The 17,995-nt window shown below is 53.7% G+C and overlaps 7 protein-coding genes across 7 annotated transcripts; 3 read left to right on the top strand and 4 right to left on the bottom strand.

Moving 5' to 3' along the window:
* Positions 1 to 610, bottom strand: PtrM4_115930 (redoxin; the record flags this gene model as incomplete). The annotated part of the gene is made up of 2 exons (XM_001934966.2): positions 1 to 551; positions 604 to 610. 2 exons carry the CDS (start codon positions 608 to 610, stop codon positions 1 to 3), a joined length of 558 nt encoding a protein of 185 aa, XP_001935001.2.
* A 1,122-nt stretch (positions 611 to 1,732) lies between these two features.
* On the top strand, positions 1,733 to 3,526 carry PtrM4_115920 (rubredoxin-NAD(+) reductase; the record flags this gene model as incomplete). Its single annotated transcript, XM_001934965.2, has 4 exons — positions 1,733 to 1,952; positions 2,003 to 2,692; positions 2,741 to 3,375; positions 3,425 to 3,526. 4 exons carry the CDS (start codon positions 1,733 to 1,735, stop codon positions 3,524 to 3,526), a joined length of 1,647 nt encoding a protein of 548 aa, XP_001935000.1.
* Positions 3,527 to 5,333: 1,807 nt separating this feature from the next.
* Positions 5,334 to 8,740, top strand: PtrM4_115910 (SPS1, Serine-threonine protein kinase; the record flags this gene model as incomplete). Its single annotated transcript, XM_066108193.1, has 2 exons — positions 5,334 to 6,686; positions 6,752 to 8,740. The coding sequence occupies 2 exons, from the start codon at positions 5,334 to 5,336 to the stop codon at positions 8,738 to 8,740; spliced, it is 3,342 nt and encodes a 1,113-aa protein (XP_065961378.1).
* A 1,219-nt stretch (positions 8,741 to 9,959) lies between these two features.
* On the bottom strand, positions 9,960 to 10,549 carry PtrM4_115900 (Mpv17-PMP22 multi-domain protein; the record flags this gene model as incomplete). The annotated part of the gene is made up of 2 exons (XM_001934963.2): positions 9,960 to 10,366; positions 10,468 to 10,549. 2 exons carry the CDS (start codon positions 10,547 to 10,549, stop codon positions 9,960 to 9,962), a joined length of 489 nt encoding a protein of 162 aa, XP_001934998.1.
* Positions 10,550 to 11,521: 972 nt separating this feature from the next.
* PtrM4_115890 (Glucos-trans-II multi-domain protein) lies at positions 11,522 to 12,647 on the bottom strand (the record flags this gene model as incomplete). Its single annotated transcript, XM_001934962.1, has 3 exons — positions 11,522 to 12,016; positions 12,066 to 12,510; positions 12,565 to 12,647. The coding sequence occupies 3 exons, from the start codon at positions 12,645 to 12,647 to the stop codon at positions 11,522 to 11,524; spliced, it is 1,023 nt and encodes a 340-aa protein (XP_001934997.1).
* A 1,311-nt stretch (positions 12,648 to 13,958) lies between these two features.
* On the top strand, positions 13,959 to 15,339 carry PtrM4_115880 (putative protein phosphatase 4 core regulatory subunit r2 protein; the record flags this gene model as incomplete). The annotated part of the gene is made up of 4 exons (XM_066108192.1): positions 13,959 to 13,968; positions 14,024 to 14,069; positions 14,124 to 14,172; positions 14,224 to 15,339. 4 exons carry the CDS (start codon positions 13,959 to 13,961, stop codon positions 15,337 to 15,339), a joined length of 1,221 nt encoding a protein of 406 aa, XP_065961377.1.
* Positions 15,340 to 16,830: 1,491 nt separating this feature from the next.
* Positions 16,831 to 17,400, bottom strand: PtrM4_115870 (Lipocalin-5 domain containing protein; the record flags this gene model as incomplete). The annotated part of the gene is made up of 1 exon (XM_001934960.1): positions 16,831 to 17,400. One exon carries the CDS (start codon positions 17,398 to 17,400, stop codon positions 16,831 to 16,833), a length of 570 nt encoding a protein of 189 aa, XP_001934995.1.
* Between the last annotated feature and the right edge of the window lie 595 nt (positions 17,401 to 17,995).

Genomic DNA, 17,995 nt, shown 5'->3' with positions numbered 1-17,995 from the left:
CTATTTTCTGCTTCCAAGCCACTCTACAACTTGCCGTGCGCTCGCATCGGGAGGAAAGACAGGGTACCAGACGTTTACAATGGTCCCACCCTGGATAGCGAGCGCACATCTCTTGACCAGTGTCTTGTCCTGCCAGCGGAATGTTGGAAGTTTCAGAGTGTTTGCAAACTCGAGGTTCTCGTCCGAAAGCGATTCGTAGGGAAGGCGCAACCGGTCTTTGGCCTCGTTCTGGTAAGCAGTAGACTGGGTGGATAGGCCGAACACACGTTTTACGCCGAGTTTGCGCAAATGATCCATTTGATCGCGGAAGCTGCAAGCTTGAGGTGTGCAGCCTCGTGCACCAGGTATCGAGTTCCAATCGTCTGTAATCGTTTCACCACGCGCACCGGTACGTGGATAACAAAAGACGATGGTCAGGTCAGAAAAGGAGGAAACATCTAGTTGGTCGCCTGACGTTGCGAACAGGGGTACCGAGGGTACCCTGGCTCCGGTCAAGTGCGAGCAGGCTCCGTCATCCTGGGGTATGGGTAGATTCGAAGGAAAGGTTGTGTCTGTGCTGGGTCAGCGAGCGATCGGTCTTATGAGTACCTGCGTGCTACTGACGAGCCATAACTGCCGATCGTTATGCCGGGCTTTAGTTTAGCTGCTCACGCGTGCTTCTTCTATTAGCTTCTATAACTCATCTACGACTGAGCTAAGATGTAAGAGGCGTCTTCAACGTATGTTGAAGCAGCTTGCGCAAACCACAGGCCTTCTGCACAACTCGAAAGCTGCAACTTGGACACAGATTTTGGAACAAAATGTCGGCGATCTCAGTTCCAGAGTTGAATCAAGACCCGAAAGGAAAAACGTCAGCAGGGTTTGAGTTTGGTCCCAGGTGGATGCTCTGCAGACTGTTTGGTAATGTGGTGGTGTGGTGGTGTTTGGGAATGGTGGTGGGGTAAGCAGCTAAAGGTCCAATGTGCAATCCAACAGTATTGCTTTGCTGTCGGAACCGGGAGGCTGAGTGAGAGAGTGAAGAGGGTGTGAAGACATGTAAAAAAGCACAGATATGGCTCTGTTGGAATGTTCGAAATGGCTCAATTAATTGCTTGTTTGTTCTTGGACTGGCTGGTGGTGTGGTGGCTTTCGGAATGGTGGCGGGGTGTTCGGAAGGAAAGCCGAGACCGAGTGCCTCTGGGATACGCCACGAGCGAGCTATCACGTTAACGGAAAGATGGGATAGCGGCCATGCCCTACGCACTCCATCTACAATACGAGTACGGGCCGAGACATGAGGCGATTTCGAAGAGAACCGCATACATGTTCTGAAAACCATACTTCAGCTCGGCCATCACTTCTGCCATCTGTTCTATATTTCTCAAGTTAGCTCAGATGTGCCACACTTGCATTGCCAGATTGGTGGACAGAAATACTACGGAAATTATTCGACGGTTGAGCGATTAGGCGCCACAAAGTGGCGCCATATTACCACCGCAGCCTAAGATGAAAAGGCGGAGAAAAGCATCCAGACTCGCGTGCATTGGTGACATCATGAGTAATCAGGGCCCCCGCTATTGGCCAACGCGCAGCTGCCATGTGTACGGGGAGCTCTTCACTTCCACCGCTATATACAATACAACCGTTAATGAAGCCGTTACGGATCTTACGGCCTCTCCGTACTACACTCAAGTTTCACTTTAGCCCAACCAGCCGTCTACAAAGAGCTTCATTCATATCAACGACCGCAGCAATGGCCCAGGAGTTCAAGCTCAAGGATGTCACATCCCTACAGATGAAGAATGGGGAGAAGAAGGAGGTCGAAGTCGAAGGCGTTGAGGGCGGAAAGGTACTGCTGCTGAAGGTCCAAGATCAGGTTCATGCTACAAGCTCAAATTGCACACATTACGGGGCTCCCCTTGTCAAAGGTGTATTGACACCAGAGGGTCGATTAACCTGCCCATGGCACGGAGGTACGCGACACCTGCTCTGCAAGCCAAAGGATTTGACTAAAACAACACAGCTTGCTTCAATGTCTCGACCGGAGATGTTGAAGACGCACCTGCTCTCGATCCCATCGCGAAGTACGAAGTAGTCGAGAAGGATGGCGCCGTATATGTCAAGACGACACAAGAGGCGCTCAAGGCCAACCGGAAGTTCCTGAATATCAAGTGTTCATCAGTGAGCGAAGACAAGGTGCTCGTCATTGGAGGTGGTTCCGGTACGCTTGGTGCAATTGAGGGTCTACGAGGCGGTGGATACACTGGCAAGATTACCGTAATCTCCAAGGAGGGGTACCAGCCCATTGATCGAACCAAACTGTCCAAAGCCTTGCTGGCCGATATATCGAAAGCGGCGTGGAGGCAAAAGGAGTTCTACATGGACGCCTCTATTGACATCATCGAAGACGAGGCCAAGAGCATCGACTTCTCTGGCAAAACGGTATCGACCAAGTCAGGAAAAGAATACGACTACTCAAAGCTGGTCCTGGCAACAGGCGGCACGCCCAGATGGCTCCCTCTTGACGGGCTAAAAGGTGACCTGGGCAACGTCTTCCTCCTCCGCACTCTACCCGACGCACAAAACATTCTCAAGGCTGTTGGAGATAATGGAAAGAAAGTGGTTGTCGTCGGCAGCTCTTTTATCGGTATGGAGGTCGGTAATTGCCTTGCGAGCATGAAGAACGATGTGACTATCATCGGCATGGAAGAGGGTAAGTTGTGCACATGCCTTGGGTGAAGCAGTATTGACAATATCACAGAACCAATGGAGCGGGTGATGGGTAAGAAGGTCGGTGCTATCTTCCGAGGTCTGCTCGAGAAGAACGGCGTCAAATTCCAGATGAGCGCAAGTGTCGATAAGGCGACGCCATCAAAGGACGACTCATCAAAGGTTGGTGGTGTGCACCTGAAAGACGGCACTGTATTAGAGGCCGACCTTGTTATTGAGGGCGTTGGTGTTGCGCCCGCGACAGAGTACCTCAAGGGCAACTCGAGTGTGACTCTGGAGAAGGACGGATCACTGAAGACGGATGAGTCGTTCGCAGTCAATGGGCTAAAGGACGTGTATGCCATTGGCGACATTGCAACATACCCCTATCACGGCCCTGGCGGCGATGGGTCACCAGTCCGGATAGAGCACTGGAACGTTGCGCAGAACGCCGGACGTTCAGTGGCTCACACGATCAATAACCCGGGATCCAAGCCGAAGCCCTTTATCCCGGTCTTTTGGTCAGCCCTTGGATCGCAGTTGCGGTACTGTGGTAACACGGTGGGTGGCTACGATGACGTGATGCTCCAAGGCGAGCCAGATAAAGCATCATTCGTCGCCTACTACACAAAGGGAGAGACGGTTGTTGCGGTTGCCAGTATGATGAAGGATCCCTACATGACTCAGGTATGTTCCCAGCCAAGTTTAGATGTTTCGGGCGCTAACAGTATCCCAGGCGGCCGAGCTCATGAGGAGGAAGGTGATGGCGAGCAAGAGTGAATTGCAAAAGGGAGTTGATATCATGGAGATTGGGCTTCCTAACGAGATTAAAATGTAAAGCAGTCCAGGCCGAGTAGGCGGTGTAGAGGAAACTCAATGCGAAGCAAATGTAGATATGCGCAAACGAGAGACTGTGAGGCTATCCATGCAAAGGGAGGTCATGGCAGATGATGGCGGGGGTGGAGGATGTGTGGCATGGCGGCCGAGTAAGATGAAGGAAGCGATAGTAGTATTTACAGACGGTGTGACGTCAATCAGCTCGTGTTGTACAGGCTCGGCATGGAAGGTTGGGATGGCGCAAGTCTCGTAACGGTGCTCGGGAGGGTGGGTCCAGTGTTGCACGCGGGCGCCAGGTAATTTCCGAAGACGGGCCTAAGGCTTTAGGGCAGTCCCAAAGCAGATATTTGTACACACACTAGACGGCACGAGAAACCTCGTTCTCCCTGCATGCCATCTGTGCGTTTGGGAGAAGTCGAAACGTGGACAGGTGAGGGGGGGGAGAAACACAAAATACAAGAGACACATGCAGGGCACGTATGTCCGTCTCCCTTGCCGCGTCGGCTGACAGCGGACCAAGTATTGTCTTGTGGTCGTTTGGGCGTCTCGATGCCCTACTGTACAGTACCTTTGAGACTCTTGTGCCAGACGGCATCATGGACAGATGACGCCCAGGGGAAACCATGTGTGCTAGACGCTGCGCATGGCGTCTTGACGGCGGGCGAGGCCTTGGTACAGTGCTGGTGTTGTTGATAATGTTGATGTTTTTGCATGTTGCATGTTGCATGTTGCATGTTGCTTTTACGCGTCCGTGGTACGGGGCCTGCATCGAGGATAGGCGCACAGCATCCAACTATGTAAGTATATCGAGGGCACAGCGTTCTGCTTTCTGCAGGCCAGCCAGTTCGCGCCTGCGCCTGCGCCTGCGCCTACGCCTGGCAAGGAGAGCATAACGGGCAATTTACGCGTGCCGGGTCGGTGCTGTGTGAAACAAGCAGTCATCCCTGCTACGCCTGTTTGGGCGCTGCTTGCCGTGTGGACAGTGGACATGTAGCCGCCTGATTGAAGGGCGGGCGCGTCGAGAGAGAGGTGTCGCTGCGTCGTTGCAGAGTGGGCGCAACGTGCAATCTGACGGGCAGAGAGTCGCAGTCGCGCGTCTTGGATTCCGCATTTCGCATCTAGCAGACCAGCACCAGCATTTGGCTAGCTAACTAGTAAGTAGCGACGACGTCGATGCTTTGGCGGGCTGGTATTGTGCCGGGCCCTGGTCAATGATGTGCATCTGCATCTGCCTCCTTTCCCAAGCCACAGCCTTTACCGAAATTACCATACAGTCCAACCTCAGCCGCGCCTTCTCTCCTCTCCACTCACGTCAACCCAACACGTCCAGCAGTCTTTCGCCGCGCCCGTTAGATAGCCGACGCGCGCTGTCGACACAGTGCAGCACGTCGACGTCAACCTCTGCGCCGGCAAGCCTAGCAGTAGCGGAGAGCATCGCAGCCGCAGCCGCAGCCCCAAGGCCTCTTGTCTTGTGCCCGACCAACAAGACGGAACGTGCATGTGCATGTCCCCAGGCCTTGTATGTAACTCGATCCTCCCAAGACCGTCTCAGTCTTGCCCTCGGCCCACACGGCTTCGCAAAAAGCGCCGATTACTTGAACGCGTGCGCGCGCAGTCGATGCATCAGTCGAGAGTCGGCGGGAACTAGAGCGCCCTCACATCCCCGCCATCGCCCATTCGACAACTCAACACCGCCAGTTCGAAGCAACTGCCAGCGCAACCTGGGCCCGATAACGTAGCCTACCAGTCGGTCTGCTGCTGCACTTTCCATTTCCCCAACACTCCAAACCACTTTTTTCCTCGACACCATGGCCGCCGTGGCATCGCAGCCACCCCATGGTCAGCAGTACTATCAACAACAGCCGCCCCAAGCACAACCCTCCGCAAACGCCCGCCGTCATTCGCGTCGCCCCAGTAATGGCGCGTCGGCCAGCACGCCAACCACGCCGCAGAATCACAACTCGCCCGCTGTCTCCAACACGTCGAACATGACGACGCCGAACAACACTGCGACTGCCTCGGCCGCCAGCGGCCCCATGCCGCCGCCCAGGACGTCGTCACACGGCACCCCATCGTCTGGCGCCCCTACAGGAAGCTCTGTACCGGCCGACCGCATACGCGACGAGTCATCACAGTCACGCCGACGAACCAAGGAGGGCAGCCCCCGCCAGCAGGGCGCCTCCAGCAGGTCGCAGCCATCCCACAGTCGTTCCGCCTCGGCAATTGGCCAGACGCCCGTTGGAACAAACCTTCCCCGCGAGGAAAGCGCCGTCATTAACCGCATAGTTGTTTCAGACACACAGGAAGACATTGCCCGCGCACAAGCACGCCAAGGAGACGGCGTCCATGTCACGTCTGGCGCCGACCTCACTCCCATCACCGGCCTCAGCCTGGTTGGCAGCGAGGGCGTCGACGACGGCGGTCGCGGCGCTGGAGGAAAGAGCAGACAGGACCACTCCAAGTCGGAAAATGCGAAGCGATCCAAGTTTGGCAACTACATTCTCGGCCAGACGCTCGGTGAGGGCGAGTTTGGCAAGGTCAAGATGGGCTGGAAGCGAGACAGCCCCATCGAGGTTGCTATCAAGCTGATACGACGGGAAACACTCGGAAGCAACTCAAACCGGTTGCAGAAGATTTACCGCGAGATTCACATCCTACGAGGCTTGGACCACCCCAACATTGTGCGTCTGCACGAGATGGTGGAGACGGAGCGCCACATTGGCATTATTCTAGAGTATGCTTCAGGTGGAGAATTGTTCGACTACATCCTCAACCATCGTTATCTCAAGGACGGCCCCGCGCGCAAGCTATTTTCTCAGCTCATCTCAGGTGTTGGATACCTCCACCGCAAAGGCATTGTGCACAGAGATCTCAAGCTTGAGAATCTGTTGCTCGACCGCAACAAGAACATTATCATCACCGATTTTGGTTTCGCCAACACCTTCGATCCCAACGACGAGCTCAGCGAAGAGATCGAGTACAGGCTAGGTGACAAGGACTACATCAGGTCACTAGGATTGGAAGGAACCGACGCCGCACGACGGGGCGACCTCATGCAGACAAGCTGCGGAAGTCCATGTTATGCCGCACCCGAGTTGGTTGTCAGTGATTCACTCTACACCGGCCGAAAGGTCGATGTCTGGAGTTGTGGTGTCATTCTGGTATGTCTACCTACCTACCTACCTACCTACCTACTCCTCTGCGCACACTCACTAACACACTGCAGTACGCCATGTTGGCTGGCTATCTTCCCTTCGATGACGACCCAGCGAACCCGGAGGGCGACAATATCAATCTGCTTTACAAGTACATTGTTTCCACGCCTTTGACGTTTCCCGAATACGTTACACCACACGCTCGGGATCTTCTCAAACGCATCCTTGTACCCGACCCACGCAAACGAGCGGATCTGTTCGAGGTAGCGCGTCATAGCTGGCTTGCGGACTACTCGCATGTTGTTGGATTCATTACCTCGAGCAACACCAATGTGGCAGAAGCCCAGCAAGCTTCTGTGTACTCGAGTAAGCATTCACCAGATCATGGGAACACGGATGCTCTTACTAAACCCGTTGCAGAAGACACATTCGAGCCACAGCCCGCACTCGCAAGGAGTGCTTCGGTTCGCGAACCCGCAAAGCCACACACATCTGCCTCTCCTGCTCACGGCGGGCTGCAGACGAAGCGCGAGGCTATCAACCAGGCCCCTTCAGAAAAGCCAAAGACTACTCGCGACACGAAGCGCCGGACGGTCCAAGTCGAATATGTTGCACCGTCGTCCCAAACCACACGTGGCGAGACATTACCCCCCGCCGAACCGACGTCGAAAGCACGCGGCAAAGAACCAGAAGTGCCACACACCGATGGCTATCAATCCGCTTCAAGCGCCAGACCTCCCCGATCTTCAGGCGCGACTTACACGTCAACCAGGAGACAGGAGCCTCAACGGTCTGTTTCCGACTACACGGCATTTGGTAGTGCGCCCCCATCTGCTACTCGCCCCTCGACGAGTGGCGCTCTGGGTCCCTCAAGATTACCATCCCGAGGAAACTCGTACGGACAGCCGTCTGTGGCCACCGTGGCTCAGACGAACGCTGAAGGACGCTTCTCGCAGCCCAAGGGCAAGCAATACTCCATCTCGGCACCGTACGCACAACAAGAGCCTTCCGAGGCTGCAGAGCCACCTACTATTGGCCCGTCCAACTCTCAACGAGTGCAGTCCATGCAACTTGGGCCACAGGGCGCAAAGATTTCTCACAGACGGTCCAACACTATCAACGAGACCCTTGGTCGTATGACGTCCATGTTCTCGGGTCGTCAGCCTTCCTACACTCAGGATCCCAAGGAATCCTTTACATCGCAGGGCTCATACGGTTACCCTGAGGAGAAGAAGCAAAAAAGCTACCCTCCTACTTCCATGGCAGGGCCCATGTCCAACGACAATGTCGCAATGGCGGCCCCCAGGCAGAGCACCGAATCAAGCCGCCGAACTTCGTTTGGATTCTCTCGGAAGAACACGAACGCTGGTGACAACCCCAAGTCTTCTCGTCGTTTCTCACTTCTTCCGTCTTCGCTTTCCAGGACATTCTCGTCTCAAAGAGAAAGCTTGCCAGCGCAGCCTTCTCATGAGCGCCGCGGTTCCAGCACTCATCCTCGCGCTAGTTCGCGTCCTGGCGGTATGCCTTTTGGCCGCAGTGCGGAATCCAGGTCTCCTAGTCAGAGCACCCAAGGAAGCAACATGCCCGGCTTCTACGATGGCCAGCACGACAGCAACTCGAGGATCAGGAACCAACATGTCAATGCTGCCGGGCCATCTTCCGCGCCTCCAAACCAGACCCAATTCAAGGGCTACAACACTTCAGCGCCCGAATTCGATGAAAAGTTTCCCAACCCCCGAGAAGCGCATCCATCTGCGCAAGGAAACCGACCATACCGCCACCCCACCGACGACTCGGAGATGGGTGAAAATGCCACAGCTGGACAAATGTCACAATCTCAGCAGTCCAGCCAAAGGACACCCTCGAACCCCTACCCTCATGGTATGGGAGGCGAGGAGCTCAGCCAGCAACAACAGAGAAAGGGCGTTCTCCAGAAGAGCAGACGCTTTGCTGATGCATATGATGATCAAGGCAGCAGTAACAAGGGAAGCTCTGGTAGCTCTAAGAAGGTTATGGATTTCTTTAGGCGCATGGGCAAGCAAAGGACAAGCAGCCGATAACGCATCCGGCGTTTTGGAGAAGAATAGTTTTGGCAATTGCAGCGCAAAGGGCGAGGTTGCTGATGTGTTGGATCATCGTTTGCGATACAGGTCGCGAACGAGATAAACGTGTGCATGGTGTTTTAGAGCGTTCAAGGCGCATGGAGGGGGCTGTTTTTTCTTCTTCTTTTCTTCTTCGACCTTTTTCTTCATCTCTCTCTCGTCTCGTGTTCGCTGGATACCATATATTCAAGCACATGCATGCGGCCCTTGTCTCGTAACTCTTTTCTTTTCACACAAACTCTTTCTTTATTCTGCTCCGCTTCTCTCTCTCTCTCCCATGACCAGCAGCAGCAGCGTGGCGATGCTGAGGTAATATTGCATTAGCAGGCGTTGTCTATTTTGAACAAGGGCACAAGCTTGAGTGTGGGTTTCTTGTGCCTTGTAATCTTTTACCTCCCTCCCTCTCTCCTCCTCTCTCCTCTTGTTTCCGGGGAGATTTAACTGGGGAACCTTAGCTCCTCTTTAGTCTAGCTAGTAGTAGTGTAGTGTAGTGTATACAAGGATGAGTGGTCGGTGAATGGACATGTTTTGGTCGAGGGACTGATTTTGTGATGATTCTTGTCATTGCACAACGTGATATCTACTGCTTGGTTTATGTGTAGCGAAATTACAGCATGTTCTTATGGTTTTGCTGATGAAGGATTTACATAAAGAATATGCAGGGGATGATTGAATATTATCATCGTGATATGCGGCCTTGTTGTCCATCAAAGTGTTACACTTGGAACAATGAAGGAATTATTCCGTGTCTTCGCTGTTGATAACCATCGCCAAGCCTAGAGATGCGTTGAAGTAACATGAATAAGAATGACATGTTACCATTTTCAATTTACATTCTATTATCTTACGACATAAAAATAAATAAATGTACCGTCATGAACACGTAGTTGGAAAGCATGTCAATATCATGAAAGAATTACATCACGGCGTTGATAATCCTGTAGGTTAGAAACATGACAGCAACACATATTTCGACAGCAACACATGATGAAAAGATTGAATAAACGCATCGCACAAACTCTACACTATACCACCTTACTACATCTATACCCCGAGATAATCGCAAGATAATCCCCCCTTTCCCAAACAAGTTGACGCAAAAACCCAACCCCCTATATCCAGTCTAAAATGCCCGAAGCAAATCGCCCAACTGACCCATCGTACCACAGCCAAGGATTTATGAAGGAGGCAACTGACCACCCTCCTTAGTCTGACCAACCGGCAGCATAGGCTTCGTGCCACCACCCGAGTTCAAGAAGCTGAGGTAGCAGTTCCAACCCAGCGAAATGATATTCACCACCAACACCCTCATCTCCGCAGGCACGTACTTGAAGTTTGTAAACTGGACCCACGGCCACACCATCAGGTTCTTCTGGTATCCGGGTATAAACGCGTCTTTCAAGCGCTGCACGGGCGAGTTGCCCTCCATGTAGGCCATGGTGGACAGGAAGAGCGTCATGTTGACTGGGGCGAAGAGGAATTGATCGCAGGCGACGCGGGCAACGATGGTGCCGTTTTTCGACGGGAGATTGACGCGGCGGACGAGGAATTCAAACCATTTGGTTGCTGCGGGGCCGAAGATGACTGCAATATTACGTTAGAAAGGGGGTGTAAAAAAGGGGGTGAGTGAGATGCGCTTGGGAAGAGGGCGGTGAAGGGGAAGATTTGGGGGGGAAATGCAGTACCTCCGCCGTATGCGGCCATGCGACCTGTTCTCATGAGATCTTGGTTGGCAAACCCGCGCCTCTCTACTCCTTGTTGGGCCATTGTGTCGCCTGTCGCGAAGAGTACCTGTTGCGTGTCAGTCTCCTATCCTCGACAATGCTTCCTCAAACATCTGGTGCAGGCTTATCGGTCCGCCCACACTGCAATTGAGTCGCGTCGCGAAACGAACGGTCGAGGAGAAGAAACCGAAGGCATGCATACCGCGGTAGTGATACTTTGCGTCATTAAAGGCGCTGTTCGGAGCTTTGCTTGGTACCTGTCGCTTTATCAGTTCCAATTCGACACGCTCTTCTCATACACATGCTACGCACCAACGGAACGCCATTTTGCAATTGATAAAAAGCTGATGGCTTGAAAGGGTGGAAAGATGGATAAATATATATAGTTGAGGGTGATGCACACCGCCAGAGTCAAGAGTGGAGATGTAAGTGAAAAACAAAGTTCGATATTGTGGAAAGAATGTTTGGAGAGCTTGCGGGACCGATGATGTCGGTAGTGCAGCAGGGTCCACGCACCAGGGTTGGGGGCTTAGCGTTGACCCCTTGGTCCCCACCCACAGTCTCGATCGTGAACAAACTTTATGCAAAGCCGTCACAGTCGCGTGCGACAAAGTGCAGGCCTCCTCATGGACCACGTGGACACGATGTAATTTCAGACACGAGCATATTCTAAACGGAATTCGATTTCGCGCTCGCTTTGTTCATGGTGGGGTATAATATGAACAGACAACTGGTTACAAAAAGACCGAAGATGGGTGTACAGGTGGTCGTGGAATGAAGATGAAGGAAAAAAGTGCAGTCATGGTATAACCCGCTGTGTCTGCTGTGACATGGAACCCGAACCAAACCCACTGCTTTTCGAGTTGTCCGCAGAAAGCCCCAAAAGTATGCCTAGAAGAATGAACGCCAGCCCTGCTGATTTCACCCGGGTATGATCAGATCTATGCTCGCAGAACGCAGGTATCCAAGAAGTCATGTCGTAAATTTTGCGTAAATTGGGAATGTGGAAAGGCGACTAGTCAATCTCCATCCGTTGTGATGGCGCTGGCCCGCTCAATGACGGCATCTCGGTGGCGTATGCCTTGTCGCTGTGGACGATCTTGTCGTCGTTTACATGGGGCTTCAGACCCTTGTTGAAGTTGTGGGTGCACAGGCATGCAGTGACAATGGTCAAGACGAGGAGTAGGATGGTGAGGATGGCAAAGGCAGTCAACGACTTGCGGGCGGGTTTGTAGTCCTCCTGGCGATGGGCGTCGGCGACGTACATGCGGATGAGCTTGAAGAGGAAGTAGCCCAGTGATAAGAAATAGATGATGATGATGCCAATCATTCCGGCAACAGACTCGCGGCGGACCCACCAGGCGGCGAGGAACAGGAGGAAAAATGTGATGCCCAGGGCCGCTGCGGTAAGGGCCAATTCGACTGTCTTTGTGTTCTTTACGACGACAAGGAACTGGACAGTAAAGGCAAGGAAAAAGAAGAAATCGAACTTGAGAAGAGCAATGTAAATCTAAGCTGGTTAGTAGGGCAGCGATGAGTAGGACGTGTGTAAACCGTACCTGGTAAGTCAGATAGCGCCTCTTCAGGCGGGTGTCGGCACTAATGCGCTTGTAGATGGTCCATGCAAATTCGTCATAGAGCTTCCAGGCCTCAAAAGCAAAGAGAACGGTCGCAACGGCCATGAGCACAGGCAGCGCGATCAACATGGGCTTTACATCTTTCCAGAAGAAGCGAGGGATAAAGGCGCTGTTGTTGAGGTCGTCGGCCGCGTCTCTGATCTGGTCGAATTGAATGCCGGCATAGACGAGAATGCCGATGTTGTAGATGACAATGCCAATGACCTGAATGGTGTTCTTGAGACGCAGGGCATCCCACACGAGTACCAGCTGGTAGATGTAGCCGAACATGAAGACGGCAAGAAAGGTGGGAATGGTGCGGGTTTCGCTTGCTCCTGCACCCTCTGCGGCAAAGTGTATTTGTCCCTGGAATTTACCAAAGACATATCTGAAGTCTGTTAGTCAGGTGCGACATTTGAGGTAGCAGTCTTGGCACACGTACGATTCTAGGGCGAGACCGACGGCGACCTGGAAGATGGCCGTGAGCATAAAAGCCCAGGTCCAGCGCGTGTTGGGGATATACATCCTGGGAGGACGTCGGACTGGTGGCGGCAAGGTGGTAGGAAAGCCTTCGCGATGGTGATACCCGCCGGGCTGGGTGTCGACGGCGGGATTCACTGGGTAGGGGGACTGATAAGCCGTGTTTGCGTATTGGGGGTAGTTGCGATTGAGCGGTTGGCCTCCTAGGAGGGATGCGCGTGCCTCGTGTGGTGAAATTTTGGCTATGATGGCAGCCGCGAGCGGCGGCTGAAGCGTGGGGATATGGATATAGCGAAGGTTTGGTGGAGTGAGCTTGGTTTTGGGGCTGGGCAGTGTGCGACCAGTGGGTGTCACGACAAAGCGGTTTGCAGAGCAGCCGGGATCAAGGTGAGACGATGGATGCGCGCTTCAAAAAGGACTGAAACCCGGCACGTCGTTTTGATCGGGGATGTCTGGACACTTGTTGAAAGGGCGCGCGGCTCTGAAACTAGGGACGGCTTGGCTGGTGCGGAGAGGCCGATGATGCAGCTGGGCGTGGGCGGAAGAGCGAACGGCGGCGGGATAGTGGTCGCGGGTGCAATGTGGGGGGTTAGTAGTGAGTGAGCGAGCGAGCGACGATTCAGAAAGAGGGCAGTGTTTTGGAGGAGAGAAGACTTTAGGCGCAGTTTGATGGTAGCGGTAGTGTGGTGGATGGTAGCGCTGGTTGCCGGTCAGCCCCCCCCCCCCAGGCCCTTGTCTTGTGCCTTGTGGGGACGACAGCTGGGAAGGCTCTGGGCTGAAGGTGGAAGGGGGCCGTCGCCGTGGGACCCGCTCGCTGCTCCGTGTTTACACGCTACAAGTGCAAGCATAGAGAGAAAGCTATAGGAGCTGACAGCAAACGCGTTGTGCGATATTGCTTGCACTTGCTTACGCGCAACATGTCCATGCTCAAATCCGCTTCACGGCAGACGGCCTCCCCGTGCCTGCAGCGGCGCAGCCTGGGAAAGACTGCGCCCCCCCACAAGCCTCTGTCCATCAGCCGGCACGCAAGTTCGCCTTAGTGGTCAGATGCTCGCAAGCCACACTTGATATGCGGCTGCGGCTGCCTCTCATCATTCATCATCTTATGTGGCGCAGCTTCGGTCGCGCTGCGGAGCCCCAAGCAACGACTGACCGACCGTCATCTTGGGCCTTCAACTGCCTGTCACCCAACGAGGAAGCCGACCAATAGCACCACAGTTGGGCATATTTGAGGGACGCGCAGCACAGAGCAGCCCCGTTCAACGTCCACACCACACAGGTAGACCTGACATCCCGCCGTCCGCCCACGGTCGCGCTATCGTCGCGCACTCAGCCAGAAGCCAACGCGCCCCGGCCATGGCGTCTGGTAAGTCAATGGATCACTCACGTTCATGCACGAACTGACTGACACGTCCCGGCAGCAGAGTCCATCCTTGCCACGGCTGCCGAGCATGGCTCGCTCGACTCGTACGTGCTCACCCGCAACAGACATGCCGGCACAGCTAACACGCCTCACTACAGCGCAGACTGGCCCCGGACCCTCGAATACATGCTTGACCGCCTAGATGAGGTACCGGTATATGATTCAATGCACCAACCCACGTCTAACCCCACGCCCTAGATTGTTGCCGACTTTCCCAAGCCGCCCGCTGATTTCAACCCCAACCCGAGCCCCACGCAGCAGACTACCGACCTCCCCTCACGCCCAAATACGTCCAATGCCCTGTCGAGTCAAGACTCACATGTCACTGACAAAGAAAACGCCCCGCCTGCCACTCCACCGCGTCCACCCGTGCCTTCCTTCTCTGCCGCAACCGAGTCACAGAAAGTCCCACAGGAGATTACCACCTTCTACGCGTCCATACGGGCCACGCTCTCCAAGAACTTTGCCAAACACCCGCCACACACCATCCAGAGACTAGCCGAACTCGTGCTGGAGCCCAAGAAACGCTACCAATACCTCCCACCCTACCTTCGCGCTCTCGACCGTGTCGTGTCCGTCTCTTCCCCCCTCACCGTCTTTCCTCTTCCGCAAGCTGTACTGCCTACGGCTGGCGGGCTGCTCAATGGCACAGCATCCACCACTCCCCAGACGGTACCGCTGGGCTCTGACGAATCCTTAGGCGGCGCTCTGCTTACACCAATTCCATGGCTGCAGAACCGAGGTCAGAATGAGCTGATATCAGAAAGCACAGAGATGGTCGACGGGCCGAATGGTGCAGGCAGGATTGAGACTGTGACCGTGGGCATGCTGAGCGGTGGCCAGCGGCCCGAGTCTCCCACTTCGGTCGCCCAGATTGCTTCGTCGCATCCCGACGGTGAAACCCTTCCCTCTACCGGACCAGTCACCCAGGGTGAGCTCTTACGCCAGGAACAAGAAGCTGGAATTGTGCTCAACAATCCACACACCATGACAACTAGCCCGACAAGGACAACATTCGGCGAGATTGAAGGTGCAAGTAAAATCATGGAAACAATCGAGGGAGAGGAAGAAGTGCCCCATGCGCGCGGTCCCGAGATCATAGGCATGGAAGACACAGGTCCGCAAAAGCAAGGCAAGTTGAACATTGAAGGCGCCATCGGCAGGCCGAGTCTCCACAAGAGCCCGGAGCCTGTAGAACCAGCAGAGACGGATGCCAAGGACCAGGCGACCAAGGAAGGAGCATCCGGGAAAGTCGATGAGGCAACTAAGAAGGCGAAAGAGGGACAAGACGTGGAGATGAAGTCGGATGATTAGGCACATCCGTACTCTTCTCACTATCGAGCACACGTCATCTCAAACGCAGACGGAGCTAACATTCTGAGCATGCTGAAGGATTACATGCGTTCTTAGTGACGTCCGTCCTATTGCCGTACCACCCAGCCAACCTCGGGGCGCCTGTGTACAGATGCACAGCTTGCCATCAAGTACAATATACTTGACTGCGAATGGCATCATTACGGCGAACATGTTCTTCATACAGAGACGCCCGTGGAACATCATGTCCATGCCGCAGGAGCATGTAACTAGCTCAGTAAAACATGACTGCAAGAAAAAGGCCACGATCCAAGCTGCCCACGGTAATTGTTACCGACATCTTGATCGGGCATATCAAATAGAGCAATTAACACCAAATCTCTCGCCTAATTTGTCTATGGACTTTGCATATTGATACCTATATGTCGCTGAATCTGTCAACGGGCGCCCTCTGCCCGCTCCCATCACATATGCAACCCGCTGATCAAACCCAACATCTCACGATCTCCGCGAGCCGTATTGTAATCCACCAGTTTGATCGTCGCGCAACTGGGCATCTTCAGTCAGATCAGCCCGTTCACGGCTGTCGGGACGAGGCGAAACACGTCGTTGTCACAGCCTCCAGACTCTGGTTTCATATCGCTGCCCATGGTCTTTTGTGAACACGCAGGCAACAGCATGAACTCTCGTCACATGCGGCTGCATGAATTCGAGTTGATCTCATGGGGTTTGATTGCTCCGTCGGAACATCTGCGGGATTCGCGCAATGTTATGTGATTGGCACGTGACAAAGGTACGTAGTGAATTATGCACACCCGATGACGGGCCATACGGCTTCAATGACATGTCGCTGTCATCCGATGTATGGCTCGTCACCTTTGGACCTGAAGTTTCTTGTATCAAACTCCCATTTGAACCACTCTAGGTTTTGACAACAGTGTTAAGCCACGCCTGATTCGGTTCGTGGAAAGGTCCAAACAAGCGACCTTCCTAATCCCGGGTCCGAGGTATGCACCTGCCATTTTCGCCTACTTTTGGTTTGGTCTCAAGTACCTAGGGCCACCGCGCATTCACATCGGCCAAGTCAAGATCGCCTTCCTTCAGTATATGTAAAATCTCTCAAAACCAAACACGCTAGGTGTCATTGGCTATTTATGCCCCCGAGTATTCCAATGAGGGAAGTGCACGGGTTTTGTTTTACCGCAACGGGTTAGTCTGGCCCGAGAAGGTAAATGAAATGTTTCCGCAGGAAGGTCCAACGAAAGAACGTAAGCAAACGAAAAAAAAAAGGGAAAAACAAAAGAGATACGAACCGCTAGAATCGAGAACTGGTGATTCCCATGTTTGCATAAATGACTGGCTGGCAGCGAAACATGGTGGATCTCAGTAAAACACTGACATGTAAGAAACACACTGCATCTCGTTCATGCCATGGATGAACGTTTCTGCTCCAGTCCATCGATACATCGTCTTTTCAACTTCCCTCCTCACCTAATCTATCTTCTTCCACCAAAGGAAGCCTCTGTTGCCACCTCCCCTCTCACTCCCAATCCTCAGATACTTCACCACCTTGCCCTCCTCCATGCGGTCTATAACCGTATAATTCCTGCGCTGCCTGTCTCCAACCATTGTCGGTACGTTCGCTACAGTCAATGGCCCATGGAAGACCTGTCCACTTGTCCCATTGGCCGGTAGTTCCATGTTGACGCTCAAAGGACCTGCATAGCCGATGCTGTGTCTGCCGACCTGCGCCCACTGGGCATCCGTCTCGTTTGGTTTGAAGGGAAAACTGACGTTGGGCCTGAACTCAGGCTCTGTAGCGGTGATTGTAGCGCTCATGAAGCCAGCGGCAGTGTAGATGAGGAGGCCGACGGGGTTTTTGCCATATGTCGAGTCTGGAACGGGGACATTGTTGAAAGTGGAGGAGGTGTTCATAAGAGAGTATGTTCCAGCCAAGGTAGCGAGAATGGTGCTTTCTTGGCTCGACTGCTTGGCAGCAGCAGAGCATGATACGGCTGAGGCCAGAGAGGTTAGGGCGACGATGGGCGTGGTCATGTGCATGGTAGCGAGATGGTGTGGAGTTACAAAGACCCGTTATTAAAAGAGGAGATTATGTGTAGCGTCTGATCTGGGTCTATACGGACCAGCAGCCTCACCTCTTTATACACTCAACGTTGCTGTTGCCAGGACGGCCATCACTGCGCATTTGGGATAGGCCTCGTGGCAAGGCTGTAGGGCATAAAGTCTATATCTCCGATATGGAGCCGTTGAGGCTTGCAGGCAGCCATTTGGTCCGAGGTGTTAGTAGCACTCGTGGGCAAATCGTGGATGGGTGGCCATTCGGTGGCCGTTTTAATCTTGCTGCGGCACCTGTCATAATACTCCGGCAAGGAAACACTGGTTTCCGACATTAGCGATAACCTTGCGGCTTACGATCACCGGGATAGTTGCCGCCTGAGGCTACCCTAACTTAAGCAACGAGCACATATTGTACGCTTGCGCCTCAAACTTCCTCTTGGTTTCAATCGGCGGTGTCTTGGTCGCTGCAATTCTCGGTTTGGCTTCGGTGCGCTCCAGGGCTGCTTTACAGACGCTACGACATGGGTGACATAAAAACATTGGCAGTGCGGGGAAGCACCTAATAGGCAGGTCTGGC

Source organism: Pyrenophora tritici-repentis, chromosome 6 (genome assembly GCF_003171515.1).
Source record: "Pyrenophora tritici-repentis strain M4 chromosome 6, whole genome shotgun sequence".
Classification (NCBI taxonomy): Eukaryota; Fungi; Ascomycota; class Dothideomycetes; order Pleosporales; family Pleosporaceae; genus Pyrenophora; species Pyrenophora tritici-repentis.
This window is presented reverse-complemented; position numbering and strand designations above follow the sequence as displayed.